At 34.5% G+C, this 16,679-nt stretch overlaps 1 protein-coding gene across 2 annotated transcripts in view; it reads right to left on the bottom strand.

Annotated features, from left to right (window-relative positions):
- Window positions 1-16,322, bottom strand: part of LOC149798865 (splicing factor 3A subunit 1-like) — an 83,874-nt gene extending 67,552 nt beyond the window's left edge. For both annotated transcript variants that reach the window (XM_089957777.1, XM_089957778.1), the window contains exons 1-5: window positions 16,121-16,322; window positions 14,183-14,347; window positions 11,821-11,843; window positions 8,083-8,213; window positions 4,161-4,320 (exon numbers count right to left, since the gene is read on the bottom strand). In XM_089957777.1, coding sequence (XP_089813903.1) covers window positions 4,161-4,320; window positions 8,083-8,213; window positions 11,821-11,843; window positions 14,183-14,347; window positions 16,121-16,232 — 591 coding nt within the window. In that variant the 5' untranslated portion in view covers window positions 16,233-16,322. The remainder of the gene's footprint in view (window positions 1-4,160; window positions 4,321-8,082; window positions 8,214-11,820; window positions 11,844-14,182; window positions 14,348-16,120) is intronic.
- Window positions 16,323-16,679: the final 357 nt, after the last annotated feature.

The raw sequence follows: 16,679 nt of genomic DNA, 5'->3' as shown, positions 1-16,679 counted from the left end.
CCAGACATCATAACAAGTCCTACTGTGAAAACAACATGTTGATATGACCATCCATTCTGAAGGAGTGTCATTAACAAGACTTTCAAGATGACCACAGTGGTGAATATTGAATATAAGACTGGCACCATCTTCAATGAGGACTAACTAGACATCAAAAGTCTTTGTTGAGAACCCCAATGGCAATTTGACCATTCATTCAGAGATAGTTGTTGCTGTTGTTGTTGTTGTTGTTGTAGGGTTTAACGCCATTTTTCACCACACGATAGGCTATACATGGCGGCCAGTATTAATAGTGGAGGAAGAACCCAAGAAATCCCCGGAAAGAACCACCGACTCTCAAGAAGCTACTGGCAAGCTTTCTCACATACCCACATTGGCCGAATCCGAGACTTGAAGCCACACAGACAGAGGTGAGATGGCAGTGATACGTGACGAAGAGTGCTTTAGACCACTCGGGGCCCCCATTCAGAGATAGAAGTGATAATAAGGCTGGCATGAGTTTCAGTTAAGTCCAACTAGACACCATAAGAATTCTGGTGAAAACACATTGTTGTTGTGACAATCTGTTCAGAAGGAGTAGCAGTAAGATTTCATAGATGACGACCTCATTGGGGTCAAAATTGGCATTATTTTCATTAGGGCCAACTAAATATCATAAAAAGTTTTCTAGTGAAAACACTCGGTTGATATGACTTTCAAGAATGAAACTGGTGGCCATATTGGATGTTCAAGTGGCGCTATTTTCAATTAGCACCAAGTAAACCATGGTAAGACTGAAAGTTTCCTGACAATCCTCCCAGTTATATAGGACAAACTTGAACTAATGGATGGACATCAGACAATCCTATACATCAATATATACATGTTTAAACAAAAACAACCCAGCTGTTCTGTAAGATTGTAAACAATAATCAAGACAAAATAAGAATACAGAATTATACTTTTTTACATACATTTAAATTTAACAAAGTCTGATATGCAGATGTTGTTTCCCTCACATTTTATCATACAGAATACATGGCTATTACTCTGTAATGTAGTTTTCATTTAATCAAGTTATTATTGCAAGATTGAAGTGCTAACTAATAGTAGTGTGAGAACATTTTAAGAAAAGGAAGACCTGCCAACCTTAACAAGACCTCAGCAAGGCTGTAAAAAAATTTTCCCCGTTAAGTTTTACCAGTTTTCAGTAAGCTGTAACAAAATATAATTTTACTGCTATTGTCAAGCTGGAAAACATACAATGAAAAAGTCCATAAGTATGACTCAAGACTGATGTAGTGACAGTAAACACGGAGATCAACAAATAACTTTCATGTACCATATATACTCACGTATAAGACCATTCGCATATAAGCCGTTCCCCCAAACTGAGTAAGTATAAACACTAAAAAGTGTACGCCCCGTGTATAAACCAAACCACAACTTCGGGCATGATGTAAGTTCTAAATGCACTTATTAGGCAAACTTATATTAACATAAATTACACGTATACTTCTCTCGGGTTGGTACCTATGATTATTTTATTAAAAATGGTATAAACTTGTTTGAAAAGTAATTTATTTAATTTTCTGTTTTCTTATTGTTTCTGTCTAATTTAGATTTGTGTATAACTTGATCAAACAATGACAAGAATTGAGCATTAGCGAGTTGCTGTAACGCTACCTCTCCCTTTTGACTCAATTATTGTTTGTTCATGCATTATTGCCTTGGACATTTTATATCAGTGCACCAGTAATTAATTTTTTTCCCACTTGAAATTGTAAATACCTAACTCATTGAAATGTCATCCCAATTAGGCTAATGAATGTATTTATATAATGGTGCCACCGCATGTACATTGTAGTTTTAAACATGCTGAATGAAGTACATTTAATATAAATGAAGTACATCCATTGGAGTCAAATCATGGGCACCACTGCACTAAACTTGAATGTTATCTCCAAAATACAATAACGAATTTTCAGAAATAATGCTTAAAAAATTATGCTAATGCCATAAAAGCTGTGCTGTTCTTTGCTTTGATGTAAGCGACCTCACACCATACCTGTCAACTTTCAAACAGGGAGGGAAAAAAAAATCCTGATTCTTAGGGCTGTTTCACGCCAACCACCCGATTTCATAATATCTACCAATTTTTGCATAAAACTCCTGATTATTACTATATGTCTTTGAATTTCATTTATCCTTAAAAAGAAAAGTCCTATATAAATAGATATATTGTATGAAATCCATGGAAGCCATTTTCTCTTGTATCACCTGTAAATATTATGGTGACAAAATAATTGCATTCCTTGAAAGAATCTGCTTCTTCAATAAATCAAATGTTAATTATATTTTTTACCTCTACAAGAATACAAAAAAAAATCCAGAACAAAAAATAAACCACAACAATAAAATTGTTGACAATTAATTTCAACCCCAAGAATGATCACTATGAAGATCACTATGAATGCTGAAACTCCATATGCTATAATGCCATTCCCACCAAAGAAATTTTCATGAGTGAACACCTGACATTTTTATACTGTATATATACACAAACGTTAATTACCATGGATAAATTAAAAGGAATGAATGAAAATACATAACACACAGCATGTGTCCTCAAAAATCTAATTCAGAATGCATATGTTTTATAGTAAACAGTACTAAATGCCTTACAAGATGACAATAAGGAAATAAGGTTAGATATACGAGAGGAACACAGTTGCCACATGTATGGTACTGTAAGGCTACCTATTTAGGTACCTTTAGTTCAACAAAATTGGGAATCTTTTATTTGCCAATCAATTGCTTGTGCTTGCATAACACACAGCAGTGTGGAACATGGTTTCTTTGAGTTATGATGAAGGGCCAGTCATTTTCACAAAATAGTTGCATGGATAAAGATTAACTTCTAATTAGTCACGCTGGTGTTCTTGCTTGTTTATTTAAGACTAACCTTTAGCTATTATGCAGTTTGGCCACAGCTAACCAGAATATGAAAATAGGGCATGCCCTGGGGGAGAATAAGGGATTTGAACCGGAAGATCTGTCAATATTTAGTGAAACCAAGGCTTTCAAAATTCTAACTTAAATTTTGAAATGTTTAGAGGTATGCCTTACATACCGTTTTACAAAACTACGGTAATCATGCTAATATTATGGAATGAATGGCAATTACACATTAATGTACTGGTATAGTTGCTGGTCAAAATTCCCTCTTAACACAAGCCAGTTTCAGGGTTCTAATGATTAACTGGCCTGTATTGCTGTCGGAAAACGAAAGACAAATCAGCCCAACTATCAACAATGGCGATGCCAAAACATCAAGTTTTCCATTATGTGGAAAGCTATGATGTTGTTCAGCCAAAACACAAAACTAAAGTAGATTGATAATGATCTTAGTTGATTATAATGAGAATTTTAGCCCTTATTATTACCACTCTTCGTGAACATGTAAGTTATGCTGGCTATGTGCCTTGTACAATTAAATGTGCATACCGTTTCATAAATATTACCTCAGTTTGTAGGATCGTTCATATCACTGAAAATGAGTAACGTGTGAGCATGTGATTCAACGTAAATGAAACAGCTGTTACGGACTAGCTGAAATGTGTTCTGGAAGAATGTGATTTGTTCAAAACAATGAATATAACAAAATCAGTGCAAGTACTGTAGATTATAGTTCAGCCTGGTCTCCCAAGTAAACTCAACTGGCCTGCAAATGAAGTCTACATTTACCTTTAATATCACGGTAGAGAAATCAGAAAACACGCACATGCAAAATAATAACAAAATCAATCATAACACTTTATAAAAGTTAAATAAGTGTCGGGACACCGAAAATGATTTTTTTTCTACATGAATATGCTTTAGGACACAGAAAAAAATTATTTTTTCGTGTTTCAAGATTTACAGCCATTACAGTAGTCAACAAAAAGACTTAATAACTGTCAAGTTTAGGCATGGGTCTGCAGATAAGCCACCCCCCCTTCTGCCGGGGCTTTATTTTTTCCTAAATTATTTGGCTTATACGCAAGTATATACAGTAATATAATGTATAAAGAAAAATAGGATTCTTTTGTTCAATGTTCTAAAGATCTTAGGTCCAGAAAAGAAGAAAATTTCCTAAATTTTTTCAGTCCAGCATTGTCCATGGCTGTATTGTTAATTACCTTTGTGTACTGTTCCACCAGTTTTGTGAAGTAGTTGAAAAGACTGTGTTGAGGTCTGAGGAAGTCAAATTGGTAGTTTTTCTGCTCTCGATTCATCAAGTTTGTCAAGAACTGACGGCCATTCCTGGCAACAAACTGGGCTGTTAGTTTCACAACATCCCTGTAAAAAAGAAAGATAAAATATAAACTAAACAAATGATGAGCTATTTTGTTCACTTCTTAATACCACTGCCCTTCATGCAATCAACCCCTATTTCATGATGGAGATGAATCTATAATAAGGCATGAGAGTCTCCTCTCCGAAAAATTTTTCCAGGAATTAAAGACAAGACTATAATTTTTTCTTTTTAATTGATGAATGCTGAAATGAAACTGTCTTTGATAATCCTAAATGATAAGAGTTTAAAATCAGGCCCTGTGGCAGCCATACTGGATATATAAGATCAGTACCATTTTCATTTCCGACCAACTAGACATCATAAGATATCTTTTGCCCCAAGTTCTTATGATGATTCTATCCAGAAGAGTAGTTATAAGATTTTCAAGGCTGACTGTTCTGATGCCCATAATGGACATGCAAGCAGCGCCACTTTCATCTAGGGCCAGCTAGATCATAGGATGAATGTGTGTAAATTTTCATCTAGGGCCAGCTAGACTATAGGATGAATGTATGTAAATTTTCATGTCTATCCTACAAGTGGTCTAAGTGAAGAAGCGATAACAAACTTGTGCTAATGGACAGATAGACATCAGATGGTGGACAATAAATCATCCCATAAGCCTGGGACAATAAATCATCCCATAAGCCTGGGCTTAGCAAAACTACTCATCCTCTTGCCAGGACCTGGTAAAAATTGGCTGGGCTGTGTAGATGCAGATTCGCATAATGAGAATAAATCTGAATTATTTTGCACTTAACAGGCACAAAAGTTCAACATCACTAAACATTTAGTGTGCATAATTATTAATAACATTTGCCTAATTTGCCTACTAGATGTCAGTCTAGAAATTGTTGCAATGAAAGCTAACTTTGTTTTTACACCGGTATCCAGTGTAAGTTTGTTATGCAACTGGGTAAATGTCATGAAAATATGTTGCAGTATCACCCCATACCCATGATTTCTTACTGGTATTCCCATTTTCAGCAATATAGACTGCATTTTGATGTTTAGAAAGCTCCCCTTTTAATGATCTATCATACATCTTTATCAATCAGACATCTAAGAACATATGAGAGAGAAAATGTAAAAATGTCATGTTTTTATCTGATCAGGAAATTTTACCCTTGCCTAGGTCACCAGTATTTTCAAGACTGAAACTTTGAAACTGCCAAAGTGAAGATGCCAGCATATAGTTTATTTTATAAGTATGTAATTACTTTACACAGGAAAAATGATGCCAGCTTACATCAGTAGCATTTTTTCCAGCAACTTGTAAACACATCAGATGTATCTTCCCACCAACTTTTACATGATACATAATTTTGTAATATATTTATAATGCACATCAAAACAGCTGAGTAGTAGAAATTTTAATGGGTCATGACTTAAAAATGTTCAAATTCATCTGGCTGAATAGCAATCTTCCCTTTAATGGCACCGATAAGTAGCTCTCTAGAATGTATGTTTGATCAACATGGATAATTTAGTATGAATGTCAATGAAATTGGAGATGGTTGGAATTCTTTCAAATGCAAGTTACATTTTTTTGCGTAATTAATTATATCCTAGCATCTTTGCTTTTTTTGCTGAGACAATGTGCTAAAGAATCTGTACAATCCTTAAAACACTGGTGATCTGAAGGAACCACAATATCTGCACTGACACTTTTTGTTTCCTCACTTCTCCCATGTCTACTTGGTAGCCTGCTTAAAGATACATTTACGAAACATTAAAATGTCTTTTAGATTACTGAAATGTATCACTGTTAATCCAAATACCACTAAGAAATCAAGGGACATGTGTGCAACTGCAACTTCTCAAGTTACATTGTCACTGACTACATATTTATATAAGGGGCCATGAATTAGGAGCATAATAGAGTTTTCATGGTTTTGACCCATAGAGTATTCAGCAAGCATCCTGTACCTATGGATCATTAATTAATACAAGCATTGGCACTGTAGTGGAGACTGTGGAGTTTAATAAGGACAGGGATAAGCAACTATTGCAACACTCTCATCCCTAGGATGAGAGCTTGTAAAAAATATTTTCATGAACCCTGATAAGCTCTTCTGGTTTATGGCCAGCAGAGCTAAAAAGCACACATCCCTTCTGAAAACAGAAAATAGTGTGTATAATGTAGTGTGTATAATGATTTGCCAGCATGGATGTCTTTTGAAGGTGACCATAATATGCATTAAGTTTCACTTTTATGCACCTAAGTATCCAGAAAAACAAAAATCTCCTGGAAACAGATGTTTAGATGCAACAAGTGAGTTTCCAACACCCATTTTAGAAAAAAAGAAACAAATCTCTAGCAGAAAATGAGTTAATCCTTTACTTCATAGAGTGTATGGGTTTTCTAGACAGTTGATATACATGTACTAAAATTACATAGTGCAGTGCACTATAAATAGAACACCTCTTACCAATTTGATTCCATACACATAGGCCTGAATGTTGACTGTTATAGCAGTGAAGTATATGTTATGGTTAACATCAATTTGTAAACACATCTATTATGTATAGAAAGATTTAAGAGTACAATCAGATCATTATAGTTTCATAATTATTTTTTATTGTGATTCTAATCGTGAAAACTCAAGTAACGAATGAAATATGTGGCCTCCATTTTGGAGAGTGGAGAATTCGACCCCATTACTTTAAATGGCAGATTACGACCAAATCTTAAACAGCAACCATGTGATCTGACATAATAGTCATTCACACCAATGAATGTAGTATCCAATAGGTTTTTTACCAAAGTTCCTTAACATATACTACCAGCCAAGAATTGTCATTCCACTCAGATCAACCTTATTAAAGACCCTTGGCGTACACCACCAGATATGTTAACTATATGTATGTGCATTTTTCTTTTAGCCATGGCATGTGTATGTCATGAATTATCCTGGTGAATACCCTAAATGTATGATGAACTTGCTCAATGTAATGTTTTCTTGATCCACAAAAGGTCAATATTTTCATAGAGAAAAAAAAAGCTTCGTCCCAGCCTAGCACTTGACCAAAAGAAAACTAAGTCAAAATAAGTAAAATACATGAAAGAGATACAGTAATATTTAACAGAGTATGCATCAAGGTAACTAAATATAGTAATATCAAGATATGAAATGTTTAATGTATTTCAAAACATACCTCAAGCATGACAAGCTTCCACAGTGTAACAACCTTCGGTTACTTGAGGAAATTTTTGTTCTTCTCTCCATCACAACACCTCATGAGGGAACGTGAATTTGTGTGACTTTACTAGGAAATGAGGACATAAGACTAAAAGATTGTTACATTAACCATATGTACATACATTTGTCTTTTAGCCATGGCATGTGGACATCATGAATTATCCTACTGAAAACCCTAAATGTGTGATGAGCTCTCTCATTGGTCTGCTTTAGACTGCTTCAGGCAGTAATGTGTGATGAGCTCTCTTATTGGTCTGTTTTAGATTGCTACAGGCAGTAATGTGTGATGAGCTCTCTCATTGGTCTGCTTTAAATTGCTACAGGCAGTAATGTGCAATGAACTCTCTCACTGGTCTGTTTCAGACTGCTATAGGCACAAATTCTTCATCCACAAGACAGTGCTTCTTCAGAACAGTTTGAGCTAGCTATGTATGCCAGGGGCATTGTGAAACTAAGAGGCAAGAAAAGATGATAATCACGTGTATACAAGATTTAATCTCTGCCCATACATATTTTATTGTGATAGCAAATGGACATTTCTGCTGTGTCTTGTTGACTTACAGATCAAATGCAGAGATAGAGGGTGGATCAGCTACAAATTCAAACTCTGGAGGTGGTTCCTTGGGAACAACTGGCTCCTGCACAATCTTTGCTTGCTGTTCTGATGGTTTACTGTACCCTAACTGGGTTAGCTACAAAGAAGCAAATAGGAAATTCACATTTTTAAATCAAAAATTAAATGACTATAATAGCATGTACAAATATATTCATGCCTACATATATTTCTTAAAGTTTTATTTATTTTTGGAGAAAATGCTATCAACCTGAACAATTAACAGATCTTTGGTTTTCATATTAGAAATTTAGCATAAAAAACAGATTTCTCTCTAAAAGATCTTCCAAAGACATAAATGTACAGTGAAATTATTTGAATTCAATTAAATACAGTATAAACTAGAGCTATTTTAAAGTCATTGTCTTGCCATGGCAAATCCCCATATCATATGATATGAAATTTCTAAACAGTTATCTTACAAACTAAAATATTCAGGGGATGATAATTCCCTAACCTAAATAGCCTATTAGGAAAGTAAAATTTTGTGCATGTTACTCTATTTGTCATAAAGAAAATTTCAATAGATTTGAAGTTTTAGTCCATTTTCCCCTCATTGTCAGTGCCAGGCTAGAATGTCAAATCTTTCTACCTATATATGTGAAGTCTCCTTCAAAACGTAAATGATCAGTGGAATATTGAATAATTGCACTATCTCTTGAGAAAAACCAGATAAACCTGCCAAATTTGATTCATGCAAGCTATGCACACACTAAATAACAAACATTTGCTTTTTCTTGTGTTATGTAGTGTTTCAATTTAAAAAAACATACAACATGATGTGCCCCAAGATGAGCTGTCTATACATCAAAGGGCATACCCCTAACCCCAGCCACGACAACAGGTATGACCCAAGGGCACAAATGCTTGAGGAAGTAGGACAGGGCTCAAAATGAATGCTAATCTACTATCTCATGGTTGGTGATTTTGCTGTCAGGTCAATAAAACCTGGTAGTCTGCCACAGTATTTTTTTGGGTGGTATGTACCATGGTACAATTTCACTTCCATCAGAAATTAATGTATGGAAATTCCAAGTAATCTTGTCACAAATTTAATATTAACTGAAAGTTTTCATTTTTCATGACAAAATAATTTAATTTTTTTTTAAACAAAACAGTTCAATTTGTCACAATGAAATGTGAAAACTACAATTATAATTATAATTGTGTGTGTGTGATTTAGATTTTTAACGTAGCTTTAACAAAAATTCAGTCATATCACTACGATGTCTGCAGTGTGACAGTTTATAGTGATGTCTAGTACTGGGGCATCATGCCTCAGATATCTAGCATGATGTCCCACCCAGTCACATTATCCTGACACCAGGCCGACCAATCCTAACGCCAACTTCTTAATGCTGAGTGCCAAGCAAGGCACCTGTTAGTACCATTTTTATAAGTCTTTGGTATGACTTAGCCGGGGTTTGAACCCACAACCTCCCGCATCCGAGGCGGACGTTCAAATTATATTTATGAGCCTTTAATCACATGCTTCACGTCACATATATTAACATGGGGACTAAGTGGAATGTTGTGAAAGATATCCAGCCGAAAAATTTCAGATTAAAAAAGCCATAGTTTTAGTTATTTGCTAGCATATGTTAATGTGTTAAGTATATGTATTCCTTTGTAAGACCGTGAATCACAGTGCGGTTGTTTTCTATTTGAATTTTATGTAAATTCTGAAGTCCACTAAATATTTTCTCATTTGTTTAGTAGGTGTGTTTTAAGTTTACTGGCCCTCTGATAAATATCTTGCCCAGGTGTTGGCACCCCTCAAAGTTTCTCTACCTATTACATCAATGGCATAGCCTGTAACTTGTCAGCTTCAGTGTCTTGATTTCTGTTCTTCTGAACAATGGCAGCAAAGTTTATTTCACAGGGGATCAGCTATAGTGTAAGCTTAATCATCCCACTCTAATTATGTTTTTATTTTTATTATAAGATATACAACAATTAACATACACATAGGAAATTATGTACTATAAGGTAATAATCATTACATTTTTATTTTCTTCTGAGCAAAGATGTTTTATCTCAGAACATGGTTTTCAGTGACTGACAGAAATATAAAAAAAAGTGTTAGGTCCCTGTCCCAGAACATCAAATTGTTGGTCCCTAATAGAATTGTGGTAAATCACTTGATTCTGGACAACTTAGGAGGTGAAGCAAGAAAAACAAATTCTACCTTCCAGGTTTTGGAAGTTAGAGTACAGTGTAGCCCTGTCACACCCCCCCCCCCACCCCACCAGTTGTCCAAAACTGCAAAAATACTTTCACCTCTGCAAATTCAGGGCAGTAAATGCAAATGGGAGGGACAAAAGAGTCAAGATTATAACTAAAGCCATCATTAACACAGAATATATATAGTAAATACATGATATTATTGAAAAGCACATAAACCTGAACCCAACATCACCCTTGTAATAAATGATTAAAACAAAAACTTTCCGACACTTACACTGTTAGCCAAAGAAAAATGCATCAAACAATCAAAAACAAAGAAAAAATATGGCAATTAAGTGGGGGGGGGGGCCTGGGTGGCTGTTAGGTCTAAAGTGTTTGTCTTTACCAATCATTGCCATCATGTGTCTCCAGCATGAGTTTGAGCCTTGGGCTTGCCTAATGTGGGAGAAAGCCACCAGTAGCTTCCCATGGGTCAGTGATTCTTACTTGGGTTTTCCTAGGTTTTTCCTCCACCAATTATACTGGCCACCATGTACAATCTATCTTATGCTGAGAAATGGCATTAAACCCCAAACCAACAACAGCATGATAATTTGGTATCATTTCACATAACAGCTTTATCTTTAAATTTTTTAGTGTCCATCTGAAAATCACTATCTGCACACTGGAAACGAGAAATTTGTATGTGGTCTAACCGTATAAATGGAATATGTGACAATGCATTTACTCCTGATCATCCACTTAGAAAAATTTGGATAATATTCAGCAAGAACAACATGACAATGCCTTAATACGATCTCATAGTGGACATGCATAGTCGAGCTTTGAGAACAATAATGACCAATACTCAAGGCAATCTTGTGTCTATCATACTAAGATCTTCCATGCCATGCAGGGTTTTCAATACTGAAAATGATTTATTGTACAGTTGTGAAGTTAAACATATGAAAAAATAAGATTTTAATTTGTAAAAACACAAGCACAACAGGACTATTTTACAGTCAAAACACTGTTACCATCAATATGTCTGGCATATGCAGGAGTTTTCAGGGGATTGCATCACACAAAGGCCAATTCTGCAGCTTGCAAAATAATTAACTGTCCATGAAAATCTGAACAACTAATACATCAATCATGGTGACTTTCCACCCACTGATGAAAAGGTAACACTTCCTATCCAATGTTGTTACAAACAAAGTGGTGTGTATACAAAATTTCAGATATACAAGGACTTTGTGAAAATATGAATGTAAGAGAAATGACACAAGACACAAACATAAGCATAATAATAAATATAATACTGCATACAAATAATATTAAACATATGACCATGAACTTAAAATAATCTGGATGTAACTCAGAATGAGCAGACTGCACTTTCTCAGCTAAAGATCCCAAAACCGAAGTAGCACCACATATGGCTACCAGTGCAGCTAAAATATGACCACAAACTACAAAAATAAACAATTACTATTATATTAAACAATAAAATTTGTTACCTTTGGAGCCACAGGTTCCTGCCCTGAAAAAAAGAGAGAAAATACTTGCAACTTTGTTTACAATTATGTTTTTCTTGATAGATTATAAAATAAAAAGTACATATAATGTAGATCAAGAGGCCATTGTGGACATGATATTGCTTACCTGGCCTTTATAATGTAACAGTAGAACACTTCACTAAGCAATCCTATGTAATATAAGAACTAATCCTATATAAACTATCTTCCAAACTTTATATGTTCATTTTACCTATTGTAATATACAGTCTGTTAAAACCAATTTTCAAAGATAAAGGCATATAATTAAAATGTTGTCTCTTGCTCATAGCCAAATTCATCCACAATTTTTTAAAAGTGAAATATACTCAAGAAGTATTCACGTTATGACCCAACTATTGTATTTGAATCCCCTCCTGTTTGTTTGTCCCCCCATTTTAAAAAATGAAATGCATAAAAAATAGAAAAAGCACAATACAAAATTTCATTCACTGATTTAGTTTCTAACCTGATTATCACCAAGGTCCCTAACATTGTCAAATTATTGGCATTTCAAAGCAAATGAAAGCTCCAGATGAAAAGAACCAGACTGCTTTCTGCCCATTTCTGTTTTCGAGAATAGTCTATTTCTGTATTAAAAAAAGTGTCATATGCATCCAATATCTGCATTGCCAAGTTTTAATATTTCTAAAACAAGCTGAATAAATAGTAGGAGGAATCTTGCATGCGTGTGTTAGAGATGTAAACCCAAAATGTACATAATTAATGAGATTTCCAAAGACACCAAATGAAGATAATAAATGATTTTGAGTTACATGTAGGTTTCTTACTAAACCACTCCCTCGATAACTCACGAAACCGCTAATAACGCAGGGTCCAGCATGGATCCCATTTTTAAACCAGAAAATACCTGAAAAATGTATCCCTATTTGTTGAATTTGAAGAATATTGTGATCAAAATTGGTAAAAGAAACTTTGATGTATCGCTCGTCGAAAACTTGGAAATTTTAATCAACGCAATGAAATATCAAATTTAAAAACAGGTCATACAATTTTTTACATTTTCTTTCCAAACGACATTTCTAGTACACTGCAATAAGGAAATTTCAATCAATGAGAATGTCAAGCCGAGTGGAGGCAGTACTTTAATAAATAAATACAGATTAAATAAAAAAAATTATCAATTGAAATTTGTGTTCAAGTTCTATCTTTTAGTTCCTTTTAAGTGTAATCCTCATAAATACAATGTGTCCTCTTGTACTTATATGTAAAACGTGCCAATCTACCGTAACAGCTATGTCCGCAAGTGTTTCTCTGAGAACCCAATTAAGTGCTGACTGCGTTTTGATAACTGACTTCAGAAGTATTTGTTGTATTGTTGCACTGAATTAAAAGCTGGCCTACTTTGTATTATCATGTTGATTATGTCTTTTGAATCAAATAAAGAAGGTGGAATACAAGAAAAGTTAAAAGGCATGAAAATCCAACTAACTTAAAATCTAGCTGCACCAGTTGTATGTCGGGTGAACTCACTTCATTTGATCAATCGAACACTTATAAATGTTATTGTGTATGTAACATAAACTACCTTAAATTAACTGACTCTTTCATAACTGTGATCAAACATAACAAAGCAGCCAAACAAAATGAATACTTCATAAAATAAAGAGCTTAATTTCACAGATACGGACCATTGTGGACAAGCGAGTTTCAGAGAAATCCTCAAGGATGATTCATTTTTAATTCCAATCTATGTCTGTGGACCCCACTGTGCATGAGTTATCAAGGGAAAGGTGTACATACATAAATAGTCCCCCTCTGGAAAAGGCTACCCATCTTATACATTCACTTTCTCTGTGCTGAAGGAGTGGGCATATAAGACAGGTACCACTGTAAACATTTTAATATGTACTGATTCAATCTTCTAGTTTGATGAGTAAACTTGTGAAATAAGCTTAAACAAGGTCTAGTGTACAGTTGTTCTGCATCAGTTACCACATGGAATCAATTACCAAAGAATCATTACTTATTTCTGGTTATGTGCAGTTTTCATTTTCTATTAGCAGAGGGAAACATTGACACAATACATGGTAAAATTTGTATCTGCATCGAGCAAAAAGAGCATGATGCATAGAATTTAGAACAATTAAAAAATGTGCAGTAACCATTTCCAGGAGGCAAATGATGTAGACCTTTTGTCAGACAAGAATTGAACTGTAGAGAAATAATATCTAAATGCAATGTGTAGAACAAGCCTGAACACTTTAATTACAGCATTTATCCAGAGTGCATGAAATATGAAAAGTAAACTTAAAAGATAAAGAGGTAATGTGTGCAACTGAGAGATATATTCCAAGAAATTTACCTTTCCCCTCTTTGAACTCCTTGACTTTGTGTTGATAGTAGGCATGATAGGGATCTGATGGGTTCAGAAAGTTGAATTTGGGATTGTTCAACTCATTCTGGCGAATACGGGTCTCAAATTCAGGTCCATTTCTGGCAACAAAACTGGCTGTCTTATCAACAATGTCTTTAGTCATGTTCAGGAAATGTATTCAAGAATAATGACAAAAGTTATTGGCAAGGTTTGAATTTATTCAAAATTGATGAAATCTACAACTGGAACAAGAATGTAACAAAAAAACACTTGAGAAAACAGCAACCAATCTTTTGATCTACAAAGTAGTACCATGACTTATTTTCCCATGTTCAAGTGACTGAAATACTGGTAGATATCAAAATTTAATTGTAAATATTGACCATTTTGTCTCAACATATTCTGTATCATTCTTTGATTATCAATAATACCCTAGTATTAATAAAGGTTTGTGTGTGTGATTGTGTGTATGTGTGCAATTTGGGTTTGTTAACATACCTTCAACAATTTTTCAGTCATATTGCCATGATGTCTGTAGTGTGGCATTTTGAATGACATCTAGCACTGGTGCATCATGACATCGATATATAGCATGATGTCCCACCTAGTCACATTATCCTGACACCAGGCTGACCAATCCTGCAACTAACCTCTTAATGCTGAGCTGAGGCCCTAGCATGGCAGCTGTTAGTACTATTTTTATGACTTTGGTACAACTCAGCCAGGATTTAATGTAATCATAAATCTGTGCTGACCCAAGCATAAGGATCACATCCAACTAATGACATTATTAACCAGATGTTGTTAGTGATCAATGTCTTACTGCCTAAATAATGGCCTTGCGTAGCATGTTCCCAAGATGGCTGACAATAAAACAAGGTCAAATTTTCAGAAACATCTGGAAGCCCATATTAACACTTTTCCAAAAATTTAAGTCTAATTGATATACTTACTTGCTGCATTTATCTTGAAGGAAAATTTGTGACACTAGCAAAAATAGATGCATTTTCATGTTCTGACAACATACATTTCAGTTTGTTCGAATTGGACAAAATAAATAAAAACATACTAATACTGAAGAAAGTGTTTAGATAACTTCATTTTGTTCAATATACTTATTGCCCTTTTAACCAAAGCATTCCTGGCTTCCACTGAATTCCAACCCACCAAAATGTAAGTCAACAGAACTTGAAAACATAACTTAATTTGTGAAACATGTTTTGATGTCAACTAATATTGTTACGAACGTCAAATTTTCAGAAACATTTCACACAACTGACAACTAAAATAACGCTTTTCTACACGGTAAAGTCATAATGTTTTAGTCAGATTTACTGACCCTGATGTATTTTCTCTAATAAATTCAAATTCTCACAAAAGAAATGGACCTGTTTTCAAGTTTCATTGGCCTACATTTCAGTTGGATGGAAAGCGATGAAAGCCGGGAATGCAGAAATCGCGTTAAGCTGAAATATTATTCTTTAACGAAATGAATAAAAATATATTATGCCTATTGGAACTGTAAGCAACAGTTCGTTTCATTCAAGAAACATATTCCCAACATGTACCTACTTGAACTTACTTCGGCATACCTCGACTACTGCCACATTGCAACAAATTCAAATGTATGTCAACGGAACATTAAAACACGTCCATTTGCTAGTATCATATTTTCATTCTGCCAGGATAAAGACAGCACAGTAAATATATTAATTACACATAAATTAGTGGAAGAGTGTCAATATAGGCTGCCAAGTATGTGAGATGTTCTTGAACCTTTGATTACTCATTCCGATGTGAACTACATCAAAATACGCTATACCAGGCCGTTATCTGGATAGTAAGACATAGCACTAAAACAAAAACAACATGTGCTATGTATTTCATTGTAGGACTATCGGAACTTAAAATCATGTCAAAGGATACTTCTTACTTCAGGGGGTGGGTAGATAATACCAATAACTGGCTTTGAATTTAATGACTCCTCTGGTATTGGTTCTTCCGCTATATTCGCCTGGGTAACTTCGATTGCAGGCATTTTCTTTGTTTCTTTTTATTTTCTTTATAATCAAAGTTTTTAAACGCCTCGTAAACTCACTATCAATATGGCGTACAGGAAATCAGGAGAGGCAATGAAAACGAAAGACAGAATCGATAACAGAGACACGGAAACGGTTATCTCATGTTTTTATATTGTTAAGAATACACGAATCGAATTTTAATAATAATAATAATAATAATAATAAGCAACAGCCAAATACAATGAGTTATTTCTGTTAAGGCAATTATAATAGCGAGGCTATGCTGTTTTTATATGACTCATAAATATCCATTTACTATGTTAAAAAAGCCTCCACAAAAACAAGTCAACTCTACCAACCTTACATGTCTGGTCAACGCTAAACCATGTGTGAATTATGATACGCACAGAATGAATAAAAGTCACTTTATTTATTATCAAAGTCGAGCTATATATTTACTCAGA

This window comes from Sinohyriopsis cumingii, chromosome 5 (genome assembly GCF_028554795.1).
Source record: "Sinohyriopsis cumingii isolate HCF-2022 chromosome 5, ASM2855479v2, whole genome shotgun sequence".
Lineage (NCBI taxonomy): Eukaryota > Metazoa > Mollusca > Bivalvia > Unionida > Unionidae > Sinohyriopsis > Sinohyriopsis cumingii.
Note: the sequence above shows the minus strand (reverse complement) of the source record. Positions and strands in the feature narration are given on the sequence as shown.